This window comes from Anser brachyrhynchus (assembly GCF_964034855.1).
Source record: "Anser brachyrhynchus genome assembly, chromosome: 3".
Classification (NCBI taxonomy): Eukaryota; Metazoa; Chordata; class Aves; order Anseriformes; family Anatidae; genus Anser; species Anser brachyrhynchus.
This window is the reverse complement of record NC_137696.1, coordinates 90,617,621-90,635,119: the sequence shown is the minus strand read 5'-3', so window position 1 is coordinate 90,635,119 and position 17,499 is coordinate 90,617,621. Positions and strand designations below refer to the sequence as shown.

At 42.5% G+C, this 17,499-nt stretch overlaps 1 protein-coding gene and 1 long non-coding RNA gene across 3 annotated transcripts in view; both read left to right on the top strand.

Moving 5' to 3' along the window:
• The first annotated feature begins 873 nt into the window (after positions 1–873).
• SH3BGRL2 (SH3 domain binding glutamate rich protein like 2) overlaps positions 874–17,499 on the top strand; it is a 43,903-nt gene continuing 27,277 nt past the window's right edge. Inside the window, exon 1 of one of the 2 annotated variants that reach the window (XM_080583747.1) lies at positions 874–2,282. In XM_080583747.1, coding sequence (XP_080439873.1) covers positions 2,238–2,282 — 45 coding nt within the window. In that variant the 5' untranslated portion in view covers positions 874–2,237. The remainder of the gene's footprint in view (positions 2,283–17,499) is intronic. The other variant, XM_080583746.1, reaches the window with a different exon arrangement.
• Positions 2,290–12,293, top strand: LOC308191406. The gene is made up of 2 exons (XR_013947959.1): positions 2,290–4,385; positions 5,407–12,293. It is a non-coding gene; the product is annotated as an uncharacterized lncRNA (long non-coding RNA).

Here is a 17,499-nt window from a genome sequence, read left to right as displayed (position 1 = left end):
GATGTGCAGCATCCTCTTCTGCTTAGTCAGAGTGAAAGACGTTCAGCACCTTTCAGAATCAGACTTCCCTATCTTTTTTATTCCCATTTTGCTATGTGTAAGAAATATATTAGAAGTATGAAGTTGCTAATATTACAAATTGATGCTATATATTAAAGCTGTAACAGAATCAAATATAACCTGCTGTACTGAGTTGCCCTGATTCTATTTATTTCACATAATAACACTGTGGCCAACTATAATATTAAACATAATATTTTCTAGTAAGGAAATAAATAGGGCAGTAAGTGGAAAGTAAACAACTTCATCTTCTTAAAAATGCTTAAAGACAGGAAAATGTGTTGTCAGAAATAATCTTTCAGTGGGAAAAAAACCCACTAAGTAAAGAAATGGTGATTTTCCAGAAAACTCCTATAATGATTCACCTATTGCAGAATTTTGCTGGTTGTTCAGCAGCAATTAAGCAGTAAATTGTTTTGTTGTTGCCAATTAACTGTCACTGTTTTGTTGTTGCCAATGTGAGAGCTGGACTCAAATTAAGACAGTGGCACTGAAGTCAAATAATAGAATCCTCAAATATAAAATTAATGGTAGGATTAATATACAAGCAGAAAAATGGTACCAAAACAGTAAGAAAAGATTTAATCTAAATGCCTTAAGATGGTGCAAGAAAGAATGCAAAAGACTTACATTGCAATACAGAAAACGTTACCCTTTGAATCAAAGTTTACTCAGATTCAGTTTATTCAGTTTTCAGCAAGTATTCCCATGAAAGCAAATAATGCATAGTTATAAACCTTTTCAAAATTGGTCCCTGAATTCTCATTACAGGACTGTACTTTAAATGCCAATATCAAGCTCTGTTCCAGAGGACAGTGAAGCCAGGGGAAAGCCTGCCAATGACTTCTACAAGATATAAATTAAGCTCAAAATGAACACTGAGCATCCTGATTATTCTTTATTGCTCTTGTTAGGTGTATTCCATGACTCCCACAAACATGTCATATTCTGAAATAAATGATAAATATTAAAACGTAAATAAAGCTTTAAGAACATAGTTGGCAGTCAAGGTTGTTTGATCAGGAAACAAAAAGCCAAGAGTCATGGTCTATGCTTAGCTTGGAAAATGGAAATTTACTGAATGCAGTGACAATGCAAAGGTCTAGAAGAGTTTCACCATTGGGGTAAAATCGTGGGAGGAGAGAGCTTAATCACAGGAAATGAGTAACCATCTGGCCATATGTAAAGAATTAAGAGGATGAAGGTTACAACTGTAGTTCGTGGAAGTCTACCAGTTATAGGGGTTTGAGCACTTAAAAAAGAAACTGTGCCCTTACAGACCCAAAAGCTAACGAAGGCTGCAGGGATTCCTCTCTGTCACTTACTGAAGAACTGACAGATAAAGGGCGATTTGGGGTTATTCTGTTGATTAACAACATCTGTTCTAATCCCTGTCAATACTCGATAGCTGTATGCCTATAACAGTGAGTGAAAATACATGATGGTGTTTAATACTTCTGAAATGTGTAGGAGAGCCCGCAGTGCCCAGCAGGCCTGCCCCCCCTGCCCTGTCCCTGCCGCCTGCCCTGACAGGAGGGCAGCCATGCCACCTGTTTGCCCAGCCGCCATTTTGTGCCCCTTCATCCTGAAAATGGCGGTCTGTGGGGCTTGGCGGACCAGTGAGGACAGCCCTACGTGGGGCAGGAGGACCAGGAGCAGCTAGGTGGGATGGCCTGGCATGGAGAGGTGACCATTATGGTGTGGCTGTCTGACACAGGGGTGAATTTAAGCATCTTGTGCACCATGCACCTTGCACCTGTGGTGCTGCGGACAAGCAGGCAGCACATCAGGGGCACGGTGCAAGCTCTTTGGCAGGCTTTCACACACGGATGGCGGCACTTGGCACTTAGGGTGTCGGGGACATTCATCAAACCCGCCTAAAGGGCAGACACGGCCCCGTTTCCCTAACACCACACACCGCCGGGCAGCAGAACTACAGCGCCCGGCGGCCCCTGCGCGCCGCCGCCACCTGCCCGCCTCTCGCCGTTCCCGCCCGCCGCCGGGCAGCGAGGAGCCGGAGCCGGCTCGCCTCAGGGGGGCTGCGAGCCGCGGCAGCCCGAGGAGGCAGGGCGGCTGCGGAGCCGCTGTCCCGTCCCGTCCCGTCCCGTCCCCACTCGGCCGGTGCGGCGTCCCCGCAGCCTCGTCCCGACCCCGCGGTGGCCGCTCATGAGGTGAAGATGGTGATCCGCGTCTTCGTCGCCTCCTCCTCGGGCTCGGTGGCGGTGAGTGGGGGCGAGAAGGGAGGAGAGGAGAGGAGAGGAGGGGAGTGGGGCTGCCCCGGCGAGGGCTCAGCCTCTGGGGCTGGGGGCTGAGGTGATGCCGCCCCATGGCTGTCCGGGGTCGCTGCCCCGCGGTTGCCCGCAGCTCCTCGGGCTCCCCGAAACGTCTCCGGGGGTCAACAGGCGGCTGTGAACCCGGGCTGGATGCCCCCGGGTTGAGGGGGCGCTTGGGGGAAAAAGTAAGTGCATTTTAGGGGGAAAAACAGGCTCACCCCCATCCCCGAGGGTCTGCCGAAGTTGTTCGTAAATCGCCGTGGGGCAAGCCCCGCAGAGGGCTCATCCTGCGGACAAGCGTGGGGCTGTCTGAAGGGTTTTTAAGTCCTTAAAATTGGGCTGAGCTCCCCCGCATCTGGGGGACCCCGGCGCGGGCAGAGGCAAATGAAATAAATAAGAACCTGAAGACGAGCTTCACCTCACTGAATTCCTATTAGCTCCGGAAAAGGTACAGCTCCCATCAAACTCAGTTTGGAAAAGCGTCACCGTGTCCCTCTGCTTAATTGAACCTCCTCAAGCTTCCTCTTGGTGCGTTAATTTCGCGTGTGACCTGTGAGTTTCCATATTTTTCATATAAATAGACAGCTCTTGTTTCCGTGAAGGCAGTCCGAGCATGAGCGTTCAACTAAATTTGTTCTCTAATGAGAGACGTCAGAAGGATTTAGATATAATTGCTGTTCTTTATGGTTCAGCAGCGAAGGCAGCAGTATTTTGTATTGTGGAAGGATGTGGCACTTTTCCCATCTAAAGGTTTAATGTGTGTTCGCTTCCTTTAGTGCTTTACTGCGTGGTATTTGTTTTCAGTTCAGCGGCATGGTGACAGGTATGTGCTCTGATATGTTTTGGCATGAAGTGTTCAAGATGCTTAGTAGCTGCGTTACAGCTAATAAAAATTAATTATCCATTTCAGTAGCCAACTGAGTAAATACCGAGCGTCCTCAGAACTCTGCAATCCATGTGCACCAAGCAGCCGTCACAGAAACGTCTCCTTCCCTGCACTGGCAGTTGGTTTCGTTGTGGCACTCTGGTATTGCGAGGTTTAGTTTCTGTTTCATGCTTGGCGTGCTTCTGTTTCAAACAATACTGTTTAGTTTTATATTTCGTTTTTCTTGGAGGTGGAGGAGAAGGGCCACATAATTAGCTCACCGTATCTCCTGTTCTGACCAGCCTGCAAATAGGTTATTGATTGGAGTTTTTGATTCTGCCCTTTCCTTCCCCTGTCTCTGCCTGTAAGGTACATACCCCGTTAGTAGCAGCACTATAACCTTCTTCACTGTCTATTAACCCAACAAACCAAATCTGAGGTTGAAAAGCAATTTAGTTTGCATGCTGGTTCATCTGCTGCCTTTTTTTTTCTGGGTCTGACAAGAAGATGATATATAACAGGAAAAACAGTTTGCATACTGGCGATAATTGACATTTTTTTGTATAGTCAGCAGTACATCTGAGTACGATCTAGCCAGGGAAGAACAGTTAATTGAATGACTGAAGGTACTGCTACCCAGTATCAGAGCTGTGACATCTCTTCTCTGTCTGCTTTTCTTCATCTGTGTTATCTTAGCATTTAGGAACCTTCATCATGGACTTAAGTTCCTGCTGTGCTCAGTGTTGCATCACAGGGGCTTTTTTTCTGTGGGCTTTGCGTCTATAGATCATGGCTAAGCAATTGAGGAAAATGACAAACTGTTATCAGCGGGTTATGTGTGAATCCTTGTCTGGAGAAAAGGGCAGTTATGTATTTGCACATCTCTAAACAGGAAAAATTTTAAATTTATTTTCATCCTCCTGAGCATAAGAACAATAACTAAGCTGAATAACTAAGTGAAGGAAGATAAAAAGTGATTGAATTGTGTAATTCCTTGTCTTCTACTTCAGGCTTCAGTACAACAATATCAGATTATCAGACACTTTTTGGGATGCAGTTCATGAGACAGGATGATTTCCCTGTCTAGAGAAATAAGTAGCCCTCATAGGTACTACTCTGTCTTCTGTCTAGCTGTAACATTCCTGAGAAATACACTGATTGTATAGTCAGCCAAGACCTCAATTTCTGTAAGTATAACTGTTCCTGGCAACTTCTAAAATATTTATTGTTCCTGTGTCTTGGTACAATTTGTTTTATACTAAAAAATATCAAAATACATGATAGTCGTACAAAATTCAAAGTGTTCAGCACATAAAGTGTTTTGTGAGTGATTCTGGAGAATGAGAAAAAGAAGTTAGCATATTGGATAAGGAGCAGCCAAGAACAACGTGAACTTTCTTTCCATTTGGGGTAAGACTTTTCCTTGCAACATCTTCCACGCCTCCGAAGGTTTGTAGACCACTGAGAGGTTAATAGTAGTATTCTTTATTTTTAATAAAACTTGTAAATATAAATGCCTCATGAGCTTAAAAGAGCCCATGGCAATGAAACCTAGTTATTGCTCGAGTGGAAACATTGCTCTTCAGTGCTTACTGGAGCTGGCCTGTGGGTTTACGCTGTAGGGATGCTGTAGGCAAGTTCCTGAGTCAGGAGAGGCATTGTGTTTATGTGTACATGTCTAAATAACATCATGTTGTTTTAAGCATGCATTAGACAGATCCAATTGAATCACAATGGGAAGCCTCTGAATAGGCAGCCAGGCATGTTTTTACAAGCCTTACTTACCATCTTCTACTTTTTCTGACCTGAATTTCTATTTGTTGCTGCTAAGCTGTGTCTCAAATTCCAAGCACTTTGTAGGCTGGGGAGGCAGGCTTTGCTACTCCTCCTTAATAAAGACAAACGGTGTTCTTTTGTGCTCTGGAGAAAGGCTGCTTTAAAATTAGCCTTTACTTTTCTCCCTCAACAGTGCTTCACTGTTTTCAGGAAATAGTTTATGTCTTTGTTTTTCACCAAATCATTCCAAGGTGACTGTAATTCAATCCACTTCACGTTTTCCAGTCTATCAATAAAAATCTGTTCTTTTCCTTGTGCAGCTGTAATATGTATTGACTCAATTAAATGGTTTTCATTGTTTTCAAGCTAGATTTACCTTTGACAGGAAGCTGGTAGTATTAGCTGAGTAACTTTTTGCTGGAATTCCTACAGCTATCTGGAAATACCTAACCAGAGGGACTTCTAACCTCTTGCACTCAGAGAACTGAAGATCAGGTAAAGGAAATATCGTTGAAGAGCTTTCAGATAATAAAGAAACTTTAAACAACTGTTTCACTTGTACTTTCTTCCTGTCTAGTAATAATTTATTGCCTTGGAGCTTCCTCGATTAAGCTGAACAGGTATATAGGGAAGTTACTGAAGTGATGGAACAGAGGGTAGAATCTGCTCTGACTTGTGAGAGATGCAGAACCTTCCCATGGAAATTTTTGCGTGTTCATAAGATGTGAAAAACGTAACTGAAATCAATTCAATTTAATGCACAAGAGCAAGCATTGCTCAGACATAGACTTCTTGAGAATGTGTTTGGGAAGGAACAGCATCAATCTGAAAAGAATAGGCTTCTTTTGAAAGATCAGAAGTTGAGAATTGACTCTTGCTAATGAAGACAATAATGGATTTTTATTTTTTTTCTAGGAAGCTTGATAAGATGGGTGTAGCTATAGCGAGGTTGTTTCTATAGCAAATATTGGTTTTATGAGACTAAAGTTCTGCTTTTTTTAAAGCATATTATGCAGGTCAATGTATAAGTGCAAACATGTTGGAATTTTTGCTTCCTGGAATTACTTTAAACCATGGTATAAAACATCAGAATGCCAAAGCAATCACAATCGTGTTTATTTGGTTGGATAATGTAATTGAAGACAAATAAAATGCTAATGTTTTTATGGCTAACCTTGTCTCCTAGCGATAAGGACAACTTTCATCCCCACCTTTGTTTGTACAGTCTTGAGAAACTCAGTGTTCCTCAGCACTGCTCAGGAAGAATGTGCTTCTTGTTGAGGGGTGCGGAAGAATTAACTTAGAATATGTTGGTTCTAGAGTATCCACCAGCTAACAGATTTTTTTGCCTCTCTGCACCCCAAAAGAACAACAGTCAAAACTGGAAGTGGTTAGGTTGAGTTGTACAAATGCCTTTTGTGAAAATTGTATTGGTTCTGGCAGTCATTTGAAGGGTTCTTCACCTTGTTGCATGTGACTTACAGAAATTCAGCTACCTATGACATAAAACATTAAACTTTGCGAGTTATAAACCGTATCATGAATTTTTAGTATTAGAAGTTTGTAAAACCAGATGACAGCAGCAGGTAAGTTAGCTTTTCAGAAATGAAACATAATCTTTACAATTAGAAGCAAACCTGCAATATTTATGTGGGAAATAGCAATATTTTAAATGTATAACCACAGTGTTTTCTCGCATCTGTCAGCATGCTCTGAATACACCTGTTGAATTGGATCCTAAGGTCGGATTTATGGATCATGACCATTGTACTGTGTCACTTCACATGATCAAAATGATGGTGCTTTTGATTATGCACCTGCAGAGTAGTGCTGTAGCAAAAGCAGTGATACTAGAAGAAAAAATAGACACCTTCACATTCTTGCTTGGTTACAGGATACATCAGGGATTTTGGGGATCTGTGGGTTTGACCTCAGCAGTTATATCCCGCCCATAGCAGAGGGCAGGGGACTTTCTGGGTCTAGTCCCCTTGAGCGACAGAACGAGTTCCTGCATTGTTCCTCGGTTTTCCTCTTGTTGAGTGGCTCGTGTTCAGCTTTGCTGGCTTCTGTCTGTCCTGACAGCAGGGTTCATGTAGCAAAGGGAGCCTGAGAGCCTCCGTCATGGCTGAATTCTGCAACAGGGAGGTCAGCACTGAAGGCTTTGGCTGTTTTTCTCCCTAAAGACGCCCTGCGGATCTAGCTCAAATCTGTGTTCCAGAAAAGTCTGAATTCTAGGTACACCCTCCTGAGAACTGAGAGCCTCCAAACAACGGCTCGGAGAGCTTAAGGAATGTGTGTGTTCAGCAGGTAGCCCGGCAAGAACCTGGGCACAAGAATACAGGTGGAATTCAAACATCTGTATGTGGTATTCAGTACCTAACTGTTGCACCACTCCTGTGTGCTCGAGTGCTTCTCAAATATTTACATTTCTTCTTGGCAGATAAATTATGTCAGAAACAATGCTACCTTGTAGAACACCCATTAGAATACATAGTGTTACCAGCAGTAGGACTGTTACTGACCTTTGTTTGCAATTGTAGCTGTAATAAAACTTCAAAGGAAGTATTGTTCTGAGTGGGTTCCTGAGGACTGCTTGGAGCGTGTGGTTTTGACTCTCTGTATACTGATCCGCTTTGTACAGGCATCTGATCCAATGTCTCTGACAGCTATATAATGACTATAATGACTTTCTCATTGCAGACTTAGCCCTCTGTTTTGAATATACTCAAGTGGACAGGAAAGACTAAAATGAGTAATAAAAGGCAACTTGGTAATTTTAACGCCTCCGCCCCTTTTTTATATTTATTTTTTTTCCTGTAGAATGTCACTGTCAGGGTGCAAGTCCCTGAATGGACATACTTCACTGATGGGGACGTGCTCTCCTTAATCTTCCAGCCATATCATCAAAGCCTGGAAATACATTTTCCTAACCCTGGTCATAGTGCCAGGGATCAAAGGAGATCACATATAAGTGAATTTGATGACATTAATTTAAAGACAAAGAAAAAAAAATACAACTAACTTACATGCAATTTACTGATACAAATGGCTTTCAGATTATTTCTATTTTCCAAGTTGTTCTGTGAACTGTAAATCAATTTGTGCACCTAACTCACCTGTTTTCTGGAGACACAACCAAGGGGGAAAGGCAGGGACTGAAGCATATGCCATACTGCAGTCGTCCTCGTCTTGTTGTCTGGCGCTAGTACGCTGACATATAAACTGCCACATTTACAGTTGTCATCGTCACATTATTCTCTGCCAACACTGCTCCTGCAGAGTCCCATCCCAGCAGAGGAACAAGGCAGGCAGCTCTCGTGCTGTTAACGCATTGGATCGCTGCAGCTGCTTGTTTCTGTGAGGCTGAATTGGAGCTCTTGGTACCAGAAAGGTACCAGAAACCTTCAGATTGAAGGCTGCAGGCTTTCCATACACAGCTTACCACGGGCAGGGTGTCTGCCTTCTTGTCACTACAAAGGCCACTCAGCCAAGGGACAATGAACTGAATTCTCTCACTTTTGGGCATTGCAGAACTACTTTCCCGTTATTTTTTTTTCAGCTATTCTATAAACCTAGGTCAGATACTTTCTTCTTGTCTAGACTTTTATTTGAAGACAGCCTACATGGGGAAAATACTGCTGGACTGGTGTGAAGCATGTGGTCTGCAGTCACTTACTGGGTTGTGGTGTCTAGCACATAAAATTTGTGTAAGACATGATCCAAAGCTCGTTGAGATTAATGACAATGTTTTCATTGACCAACTGAGCTTTTGTCTGAGCCAGGTGGCTTCCATACTTACCATTAAACCTAAATGGTATCTTCTGCGTGGAAAAGTTCAGGACTTCAGTGGTGTGTAATGTTCTAAATGGTGTAAACTGTATGCTGCCGTTGGCTCCAGCTTTGACTTGCTCTAATACCGCCTGCAAACAGCGTAGTGTCCTCTCTTAGCAGTAAGGAGAAATGAACCTCGGGGTATAAGCTTCTAGTTAAGCTGAAAGAACCAGGTTGTTGATGGAAGGGCTGTGTTGGGCCACTGAGCCTCTGTCCTTGTGCAAACCACAGCCACTAAGTGCTGGTCGCATGATTTACAGGCCACCCTCCAGATAAGAACTTAATTTCCTGGGAAACACATGTCCTGGAGGACGGGGAGGTCAGAAACAAATAGCTGTGGCTCTTGTGAAGTCATGTCTCTTTTGTGTTCTCAAATCCTTTCCCACTTTTAAAATTTCAAGACCTGAAGGTAAAATTCAAGAAACAACGGGGATGTACCAGTAAATGTGAAAGGGTTCTAGCTGAAGTTACCTGATGTTACTAAAGCTCAGAAAACAAAGCTTGCCATTGTAAGGGCACAATATTTATTCAAAGTAAATTATCTTTCTTTGTACTTGTAAGAGCTTAAAAAAATCCCCTGTAATTTAATTGGTGTATTGAATATTCTGTTTCTAGTGGTCTTGTCAAAGATGAAGTATACTGCTGAGTAAGTCTGTTTCGCTTGTTATATGAATGCTTTTGATTTTAGCAAAAAAAAATCAAAAATAAAAAATCAAAGCAAAAATTAAGTTTAGAATGCAACATTGTTCACTTGCTGTCTGTTAGGTTCTTGCTGATACTCTTCTATACAATGTGTCTTCCAATTTAATTATTTCAGACAGTTTAGACTTGCATTTATCCAAAGAGGGGAATATAAATAAATTAGGGTTTATGGAAAAAATACTTGTTTAAGGAAGGTCTTTATTGTAGAAAGTCAGGATGTCTTTTGTCTTTAGCAATCTGAGTGCGAGTTGGAGGTGCAGAATTGTCGCTAAGCTGCTAACCCAGGCTGTGACACTTTGCTAGCAAATGCGCTAAGGGCAGCGGTTTCCTCAGCTGCAACCTCAAGTGCCGGCCTCCGAAGGGAATCTAGGATGAAGTACTGCGATCTCTACGTTGCATTCAGTGTGAAAGCTTGGTAAGAGGAGTAACGAACACAGAAAACGCTGTAATCCTTGGACATTATTCTTACTTGAAATCTACTGTGTGTCTCTAAAACCATGGTCATGTTCCGGTATGGCAGCATTTTTTACCGGCTTAACGTTTAGATGTGTTTTACAGAAGATGATTAATGTTTTGCAAGTCCCTGAAGTTGGTGGATTTCCTTCTTGGTGGGGTGAGGGGAGATGTAGAGGCAGTGGCAGCGTTTCCTACCCGTGGCTGCCAGTGGAAACAGCTTCGAATTAACTGCAAGAGCCTGGAAGTGCTGAGTTTCTCAGTATCCATGGGATCGAAGAAACTATCTTTTCTCCAGGGGTTTGTATGTAGTTTTGTCAGTGCCCATCAGATGGGCAGATGGAGTTGACTCAGGAACGTAAGTTACTGTTGGCTCTCATGTCTGACAACAAACATTGGATTAATTCTGGTGGGACTCATGTAGGTGAGCAGAGTGTGGGCTGATGTTTCTAGGAATGATTTAAAGTTGCTGGTGAACTTCAGGTGCTGTGACTGGAGGAAGGTGTGACTGGGATACAGGCATAGCGCAGGCAACTCAATGCTGTGTGTCTCACAGTGAGATACCATGAATACAAAGCCTGCTGCCTTGTCTTTCGTGGGCTTTAGACCTCCATCTCTGAAGTATCTTGAGATGAAATCTTTTAATTCTTCTCTTCCAAGTCTGTGGCAGTTCTTCTATTCGGGTGTGCTACTGTAAGAGCTATTTATCACCAGTCAGAATGGGCTGAGTCTAAAGCATGCAGATATTGTACTTTTGGGGTGCTAAGTGATGAGCAACCTTCTTACAAGAAGAAAGAAATAACTTGTTTTTAGTGGTGGAAGAGGAACACAACTGGATTTTAGATTAGTAAACAAGTATGTTTAACCTACATTTAATATTGTACACCACTATGAAGTACGCAGAGAAAGGGTATTAACTGTCTTGCTAGTTAATTTATGAAGAGAAGCTCTTAGGAGACGCAGGCTGTTCAGTGACTCATGTTAATCATCAACAACAACATGCCCTTTGGTTGTCGCCCATCTCCCCTGAGTAGGACAGAGCTTGTCCTGGCGGTTAAGAGTTCCAGGATTTTTGTTGGCAGTTCTGTTTTTACCTCAGGATAACTAATCCCCACCACTCCTGCTAAGAGAACTTGGGAAACTCTAAGACGTTGCTTGGTTTACTGCAGGGAACAAACTTGTACAAGTCAATGCCTGGGAGGGACCTTTGCAGATACATCAATCTGCCTCATATTCAAGTACACACATGTGGATGTGTATTTTTGCACGCACACATATGTAGTGGTGTGCATGTATATATATAGCATGTATGTCCATATGTCTGCATGTAAGTTTGTGTGTGTGTATGGTTTTTAACCACAGAGTTGCTGATAGATGCTACTTATCACTCAGTAAAAACTAAATGCTAATTTTTGCATCCACAGGAGAGAAAAAAAAAATAACATCCGGGTGTCTCATGTTGGTAGCTCAAGATACATCAGCATCTGGCTGAACCCTGTCAAAAATGACTGCTGCTTTATTCGAATGGCCCGACCTTATGGCACAGTAACCATGGGTGTCTGGCTTCCATGTAAACTAGAATGCAAAGACTGTGATGGTTGCTCAGCCCTCTGTTATTCCTGGTCTACACCTAGGGGCTTTGTTTAGGTAAACTATTTCAGGTTATGAGGTGTTTCCAAAATATTAAAACAGTCACACCTGTATAAGCGATCCACCAATGTAACTGTAGTGACTAACGGGGACATGCAGTGGCATAGCTATCTCTGTTCCTACCTAGGGAAGAGGTACCTCAGTGTAATCAGCCTTGGGAAGAATTTTATCTGAGAGCTCCAACAGGGCTAGCAGTGGCACTTTAAGACCTTACTGCTGATAACTCTGAAGCTGCTTTCCTGTTGCAGAGCTTCTCTCAAGAAGAGGTACCTGCATTTTAACCTCTTGGTTGCAGCCTTGTGTGTTTGCCTTTGTGGCTGTTGAAAGTGGGCCAGCAACACTTTGGCCTGTGAAACCGAGCATCTGAAGCAGGAGGACATGTCCAGTTTTGCCGCTGCTGCAGGGTAAATGATAACTTTTGGCAAGAAGGGAGTGGCAAGCTGCTGCTTGCAGTAAAACCTTAAACAGCCGCAGTGTCTGGCTTTCTGAACATCCTATTTTATGGGATTCTTCTGCTGCAAACTTTGCCAGCAGAGTTACTGTCAGACTTCATGTTTGTAGGCAGAGCCCTGAAACCACAAAGTTATACTACACGTTAAATACAAACCGAAGCCTGTGATTATGTATGTGTCCTTCACACACAGGGGTAAGTTCTTCCTGTTGGCTTTTGGTTTTCCTGCTTTAACAAAGACAGAGCTTTGTTTACCTTCACATTCTAGGAGGTACAGCAGGCTGTAATCCTTTTCATCAGTCTGCTATGTAGTGTGGGTCCTCTGAATTCACTGGATAGGTCCCACGTGGAGCAAGAGATTGTGACAAAAAAATTCCGTCCTGATATAATGGTGGAAATTCCATCACAACGTTCACAAATTAGTTTGTTTTGTTTCCTGATATTTTCACATGTTGCAGAGTATGATGTTGGGTGTTATCTGTGCTTTTAAAATCTGAGTGATTATTTGGAACACTTTAATAGTAACATTACAAATCAATTAAAGACTGCTTTCTTAATCATGGAATTGGGTTTGTGTTTTTCAGACAACAGCAAAAGATGTTTTGTGTTTTTATTTGAAGGAAAGCTTTCTTTGATCCGGTGAACAATAGAGCATCATCAACTCAAACCTGTCATTATGTGGCTGCAGGGCTAGTGAAGTTATCATCCCTGTCTAGCCTAAAGAAAAAACAAGTATGCATTAAACCTTTCATCTGGATCCGCATCTCCTAAGGTCAAACAATCTTCCCGAAACATCTCCGTTGGAGTGATCTGTTTATATAGAAGCAGAGACAGGAGTGGCACTGGAAGGATTTAGATGGGATCAAATTGTTCAGTAGGAGCCTGCTAGGAAGCTAACAGTCTCTGCTCAGGGAAGGCAGCTGCCTCGGAGGCCCCGATGTGCCAGCAGTCCCCTCCTACTCGGTGAGGCTGCCTTGCCCGAGGCAAGGACTGTGCTCTAGTAAAGGTTCCCTGCATGGGGCCCTGGGGGAGCCTGAAAATCCGTGGGTGTGTGCAGCGACACCTTGAGCTGTGTGCAGGTGACTCCTGTCGGCCTCACAGGAGGTGTATCTGCAGTTTATGGGATGATAATCACATGGCAGCTGTGTTTGGGGATACAGGTGGCTGTCCAGAAATGGGTCTGCAGAAGTATAAAAGCAAAGGTAATGTGCAGGAGCTGTGAGAAGACATAAGCTACAAGGATGGAGCTGTATTTGTTGAAAGAGAAATAACATTGACATTTGTTAATAAAGTTAGAAGCCTCATTCTGCTCTCAGTTGGACCAAAGGTAATTTTGTTATTGATCTGAATAATAGCGGTGGCAGTCAGCCCTAGTTTAGAGACTGGTATCAACAAAATCCATCATCCTAGTCTTACAAAAACATATGGGTAGAACTGTGCAGTAATACAGTCCAATTTTATCTGAAATCTGACATTTATCTGAAGCTACAAATGCATTTTTCTGTTGCTATTTCATATACTGTTGGGAAAAACCTGTAAACATCCTTAAAACTTAGCACAACAAATTGTCAGTGACTCGTACTGCTGTTCCTGCTGTCACTGTAAAGTGCATTATCAGGGGTATGCATGTCTGTAGCTGGCAGGATGACACATCTGTGCTGCATGGATAGTAGCTGTCAGAAGAGAAGGGCGAAAGTATTGACAGCTTTAGTGCACAAACTTGTTTTTCAAATTACTTAGAGCACTTTGGGATCCTAATATCTCTGATCCTTCATCCATCAGGATCGGAAAGCAAATAAATGCGAGCATAATCCTCCGTAGGGAAAGGCTGGCTGTTTTTTGTGTCCAAGGGCTCTTATCGTTCCCTCAAATTCACAGAAGGGGGTTGGTGGCAGTGTGAAAGAAGAATGGATGTGACTTAGCATTTATGTGGGGACAGGGTTCCGCATGAACCCAGCATGTCGCTGCTGGGCTAGGCAGTTTTTTAGCCTGAGCAAGTCTGTATAGTCTTGGAGCTTGCCTTAAGGTCTCTGAAACTCTACCAGGCAGTCAGGACACTCTTCTGGTGGTGGCTCCTTGTGGCTCTCCGTTGCAAACAGCCAGCTGGGTGCTGCAGAGAGTCCTCTGCAAGGTGCAGGGGAGAAGCCTCGTGGCTAGGGCAGGAGGAGTCCAGCAGGGCTCGCACCAGGAGTGCACAGAGCTGAGACCCTGCCTGGGCAAAACACTAATTACTTTTTACCTATTGTGAGCTGCTGGGTGGTTTTAGCTGCTCTAATAGATAAATATTCCTGCACCACTGGGTTTTGGTGCTTAAAGCTAATGAGAAGGAAGAAACATGACCTATTTTTTTTAGTGGTAATAGGTTTGCTTTTATATCTCGTCTGCAGTACATACTGAAAATACAGCTGGGAATGCTTTCTTCATTGTTACAAAACAACGGGAGTGATAAATACGCAGAACGAGTTCACAACACTTTCAGTGCTCTGCTGACTCACCATGTCACCAAAAAAAAGACAATTGTGTGTTTTCATCTTAAAAGCATAGGTGATAAACATATTACATAATAGGAAGTATGTGAATTTCTTGTTAGGGGACTTTTTTTTTTAAGTCAAAACTTTTAGTTTTCTTTGCAGAATTTGAATGTTATAACACTTGCTTACTGTCTCAAGCCTGCTTATAAAGCTGATCTCTTTAGTGCTATTTCAGTGAACTTTAATTGGCTACCAAATATTTAATGTATTTTAAGAAAATAAACAGAATGTAGTTACTGTGTTTTTCTTCCCACTACCCAATCATAATTCTACCAAGCAAGCTTGATTCGCATCAATAAAGTGACACCTCTAAATCCCTGCAGAGTTTCAGCCACAGTGGTACTGGACTTGTGTGCAAGACACCAAACTGCTCCCTGCTCTCCAGCCTCTGGAGGAGGCGCTGCGACATTCAAAGACCAATTTTTGGTTCATCACTGCAGGACTAAGGACTGAGTTTCCAATACTTTAACTACCTTGCTGAACTGGGACTTGACTGGGAAGAAAGGATATTCTTCAGAATCAAACAACTTGCATAAATAAAGGGAAATAAGCATATAAATCAATAAAATGGAGATAAGAGAAAAACTTGCATTTTGTTAGGAGTCAAACTCTCCTACCAGTAAAGAGCAGGTGAATGAATAAAGCTGAAAATGCCGTTATCATACTTGTATTTATGTACACATTTTGAAAAGGAAGATAGGTATTGCTTGTTGAAAGGGTGTTTTCATGATGCAGAATACTTGCTATAAATATGCCAATTTGACAAAAGAGAATAGAACAAGGAGGAGTTAAGTGTAGAATGCTAAACAGGAGATTTAAATTATTCTCTGGCAACTTTGAGAGATGTCTGTTGGAAAAATGCATGAAAATAACACTGTCTTTTTAACCAGTCTCTGGAATCTCTGAAACATATGGTAAACTACAAACAAAAACATCTATCTATTGAAAAATTTTAGCTGCCAGCTCGCGTTTGAATTGTTAGTCTTTTGAAATGAATTATTCTAGTCCTGCAGGATGGTTCCATCAGGAGGAGAAATTCTTGATTGCTGAGAATAGGCTTTGTGAATCCTTAAAACCTTGTGGGCTGCTCAAGGTGTCTTTCATTTTGTGCTAGCCACTAGGATCCCCAACATTATTTGAAAACAAGCAAACAATGTTTTGTTTTAGTCGTTTTTGATTTCTACAGTCAGTGCTGTTTGATTTCATATTGATGCAATGGAACACAGAATCATGTTGTTAATTAGAAGATACATCCAGCTTCTTACTCTTTTGATGAGAAGTAACAAGCCAAGATTTGGACCTCACGGCGTCTAACTTCATCCAGTCCATCAGAGACTCACATGTGAAGTGGATTTTCAGTGCTACAGGAAGACGTGGTTCCAACTACAAGAAGAAAATGATAGAATCAGTTACTTTATTTGCATGCATCACTGGCAAGTCTTGTTTCCTGAAACACAGAAGAAATCAAAAGAAGTTGGCTTGAGAGGCTTTCTCAGCTGCATGCAGCTTAAAGGTGGTCTGCATGGCACTGCCGGTAGTTGATATGTCTGTAGAGCTTTCTCTTCTTGTCCTGGTCTTCCCCCTTTTTCTGTTTAGTCTCTGTCTGTCTGTTTTCCATTACAGGCTTACTGAAGTAAGAAGACCACCTAAGCAAACTTCCACCTGTTCTGGTTTTGAGCAGGGATAGGTGTAGTTGTACTTGCTAAAGCCTCCTTCGTGTTTCTGAGCATTACCTTGGTACTTGCACAGAGAACAAATGTTTCTTACAAACCATCTTAAATAACAAACTTTCTGCTTCAACTTGCAATAAAAACATACACAGAAGTAGATTTAAGTGTGTTTTATTGCAGTGCAACATCTAGCAATGAAAATATGAGGCTAGCAGGCCTTGGGTATGGAACAAAGTTCACTCTCTTCTGTGGCTTTACAGAAAAACTAAATCATGTTTTCCTTTGACTGCTTGTGATGAGGAGTCTTTAAAAAAACAAACCTGGCTCAAACTCTAATTGCATTTTGTAAATATGAGGCTCTTTCAAAGTTAGCATACGTATCCCACACAGAGGTAGAGGTAAAAATTGCCTGGCAAAGCAGCATCTCAGCAGTTCCCAGGAATCTGCAGACTGACTTCACATCAAGCTGAACAGATTGCCCTCCCAGTTCGATGGAGTATTTCATGTGGCGTGTCCTTAATTATGTCTCTGTATGCAAGCGGCAGATTGCTGCTAGCTGCAGCCCAGGGCAGCGCAAGCTGCATGTGGCTGCTGGTCAGGGACTGTTTTATTTCTGTTCAGACTGAAAGGATCTGTGGTCAAGTTTTAAGATTTCGAAACACGAATGTATAGGTTTTCTTCAGGATGAAGTGCTGAATGTGTTGTGAGCTCTGGGGAGGTCTGTTCCGAGCAGACTATTCCTCTTCTATCACGTGTAATGCAGTACTTGCTACAGCAGCTAGCCACTTACTTTGCTGTTGGGAATAGTTATGTAATGCAGATTTTTTTCCCTCTTTCTTCTCTTCTTCCTTTTTCCACCTCATCACAGCCTCTCATCTCCCTTCCCCCCGTGTACATAGTGGAGTTGTATTTTGCTGTGCCCAGAACAATGAATTAATCATCTGAAGCTTTGTAAAAGTCTGTCACAGCCCCACCACCTCTCTGCAGTCAAAACTGTCAAGGTTCAGTTGTGCTTTCCTTCCCTAAGCTAAGTAAAGAAAGAAAATTCAGCAGAACATCTGTGTCACCACAGGTTGCAAACATCACCAGACCAGGAGGATTTGTGTGTCAGTCCTGGTGAGTGTGTGAGACTGTTTTCTGCTTTCGTACAGAAGCACCAAAACCACAGTGGAAACAAGCAAAAGAATGCAGGTGTTGCGTAGTGTGTTGGAAAGAGGTGTTGCTTCCTCGTTTTTCT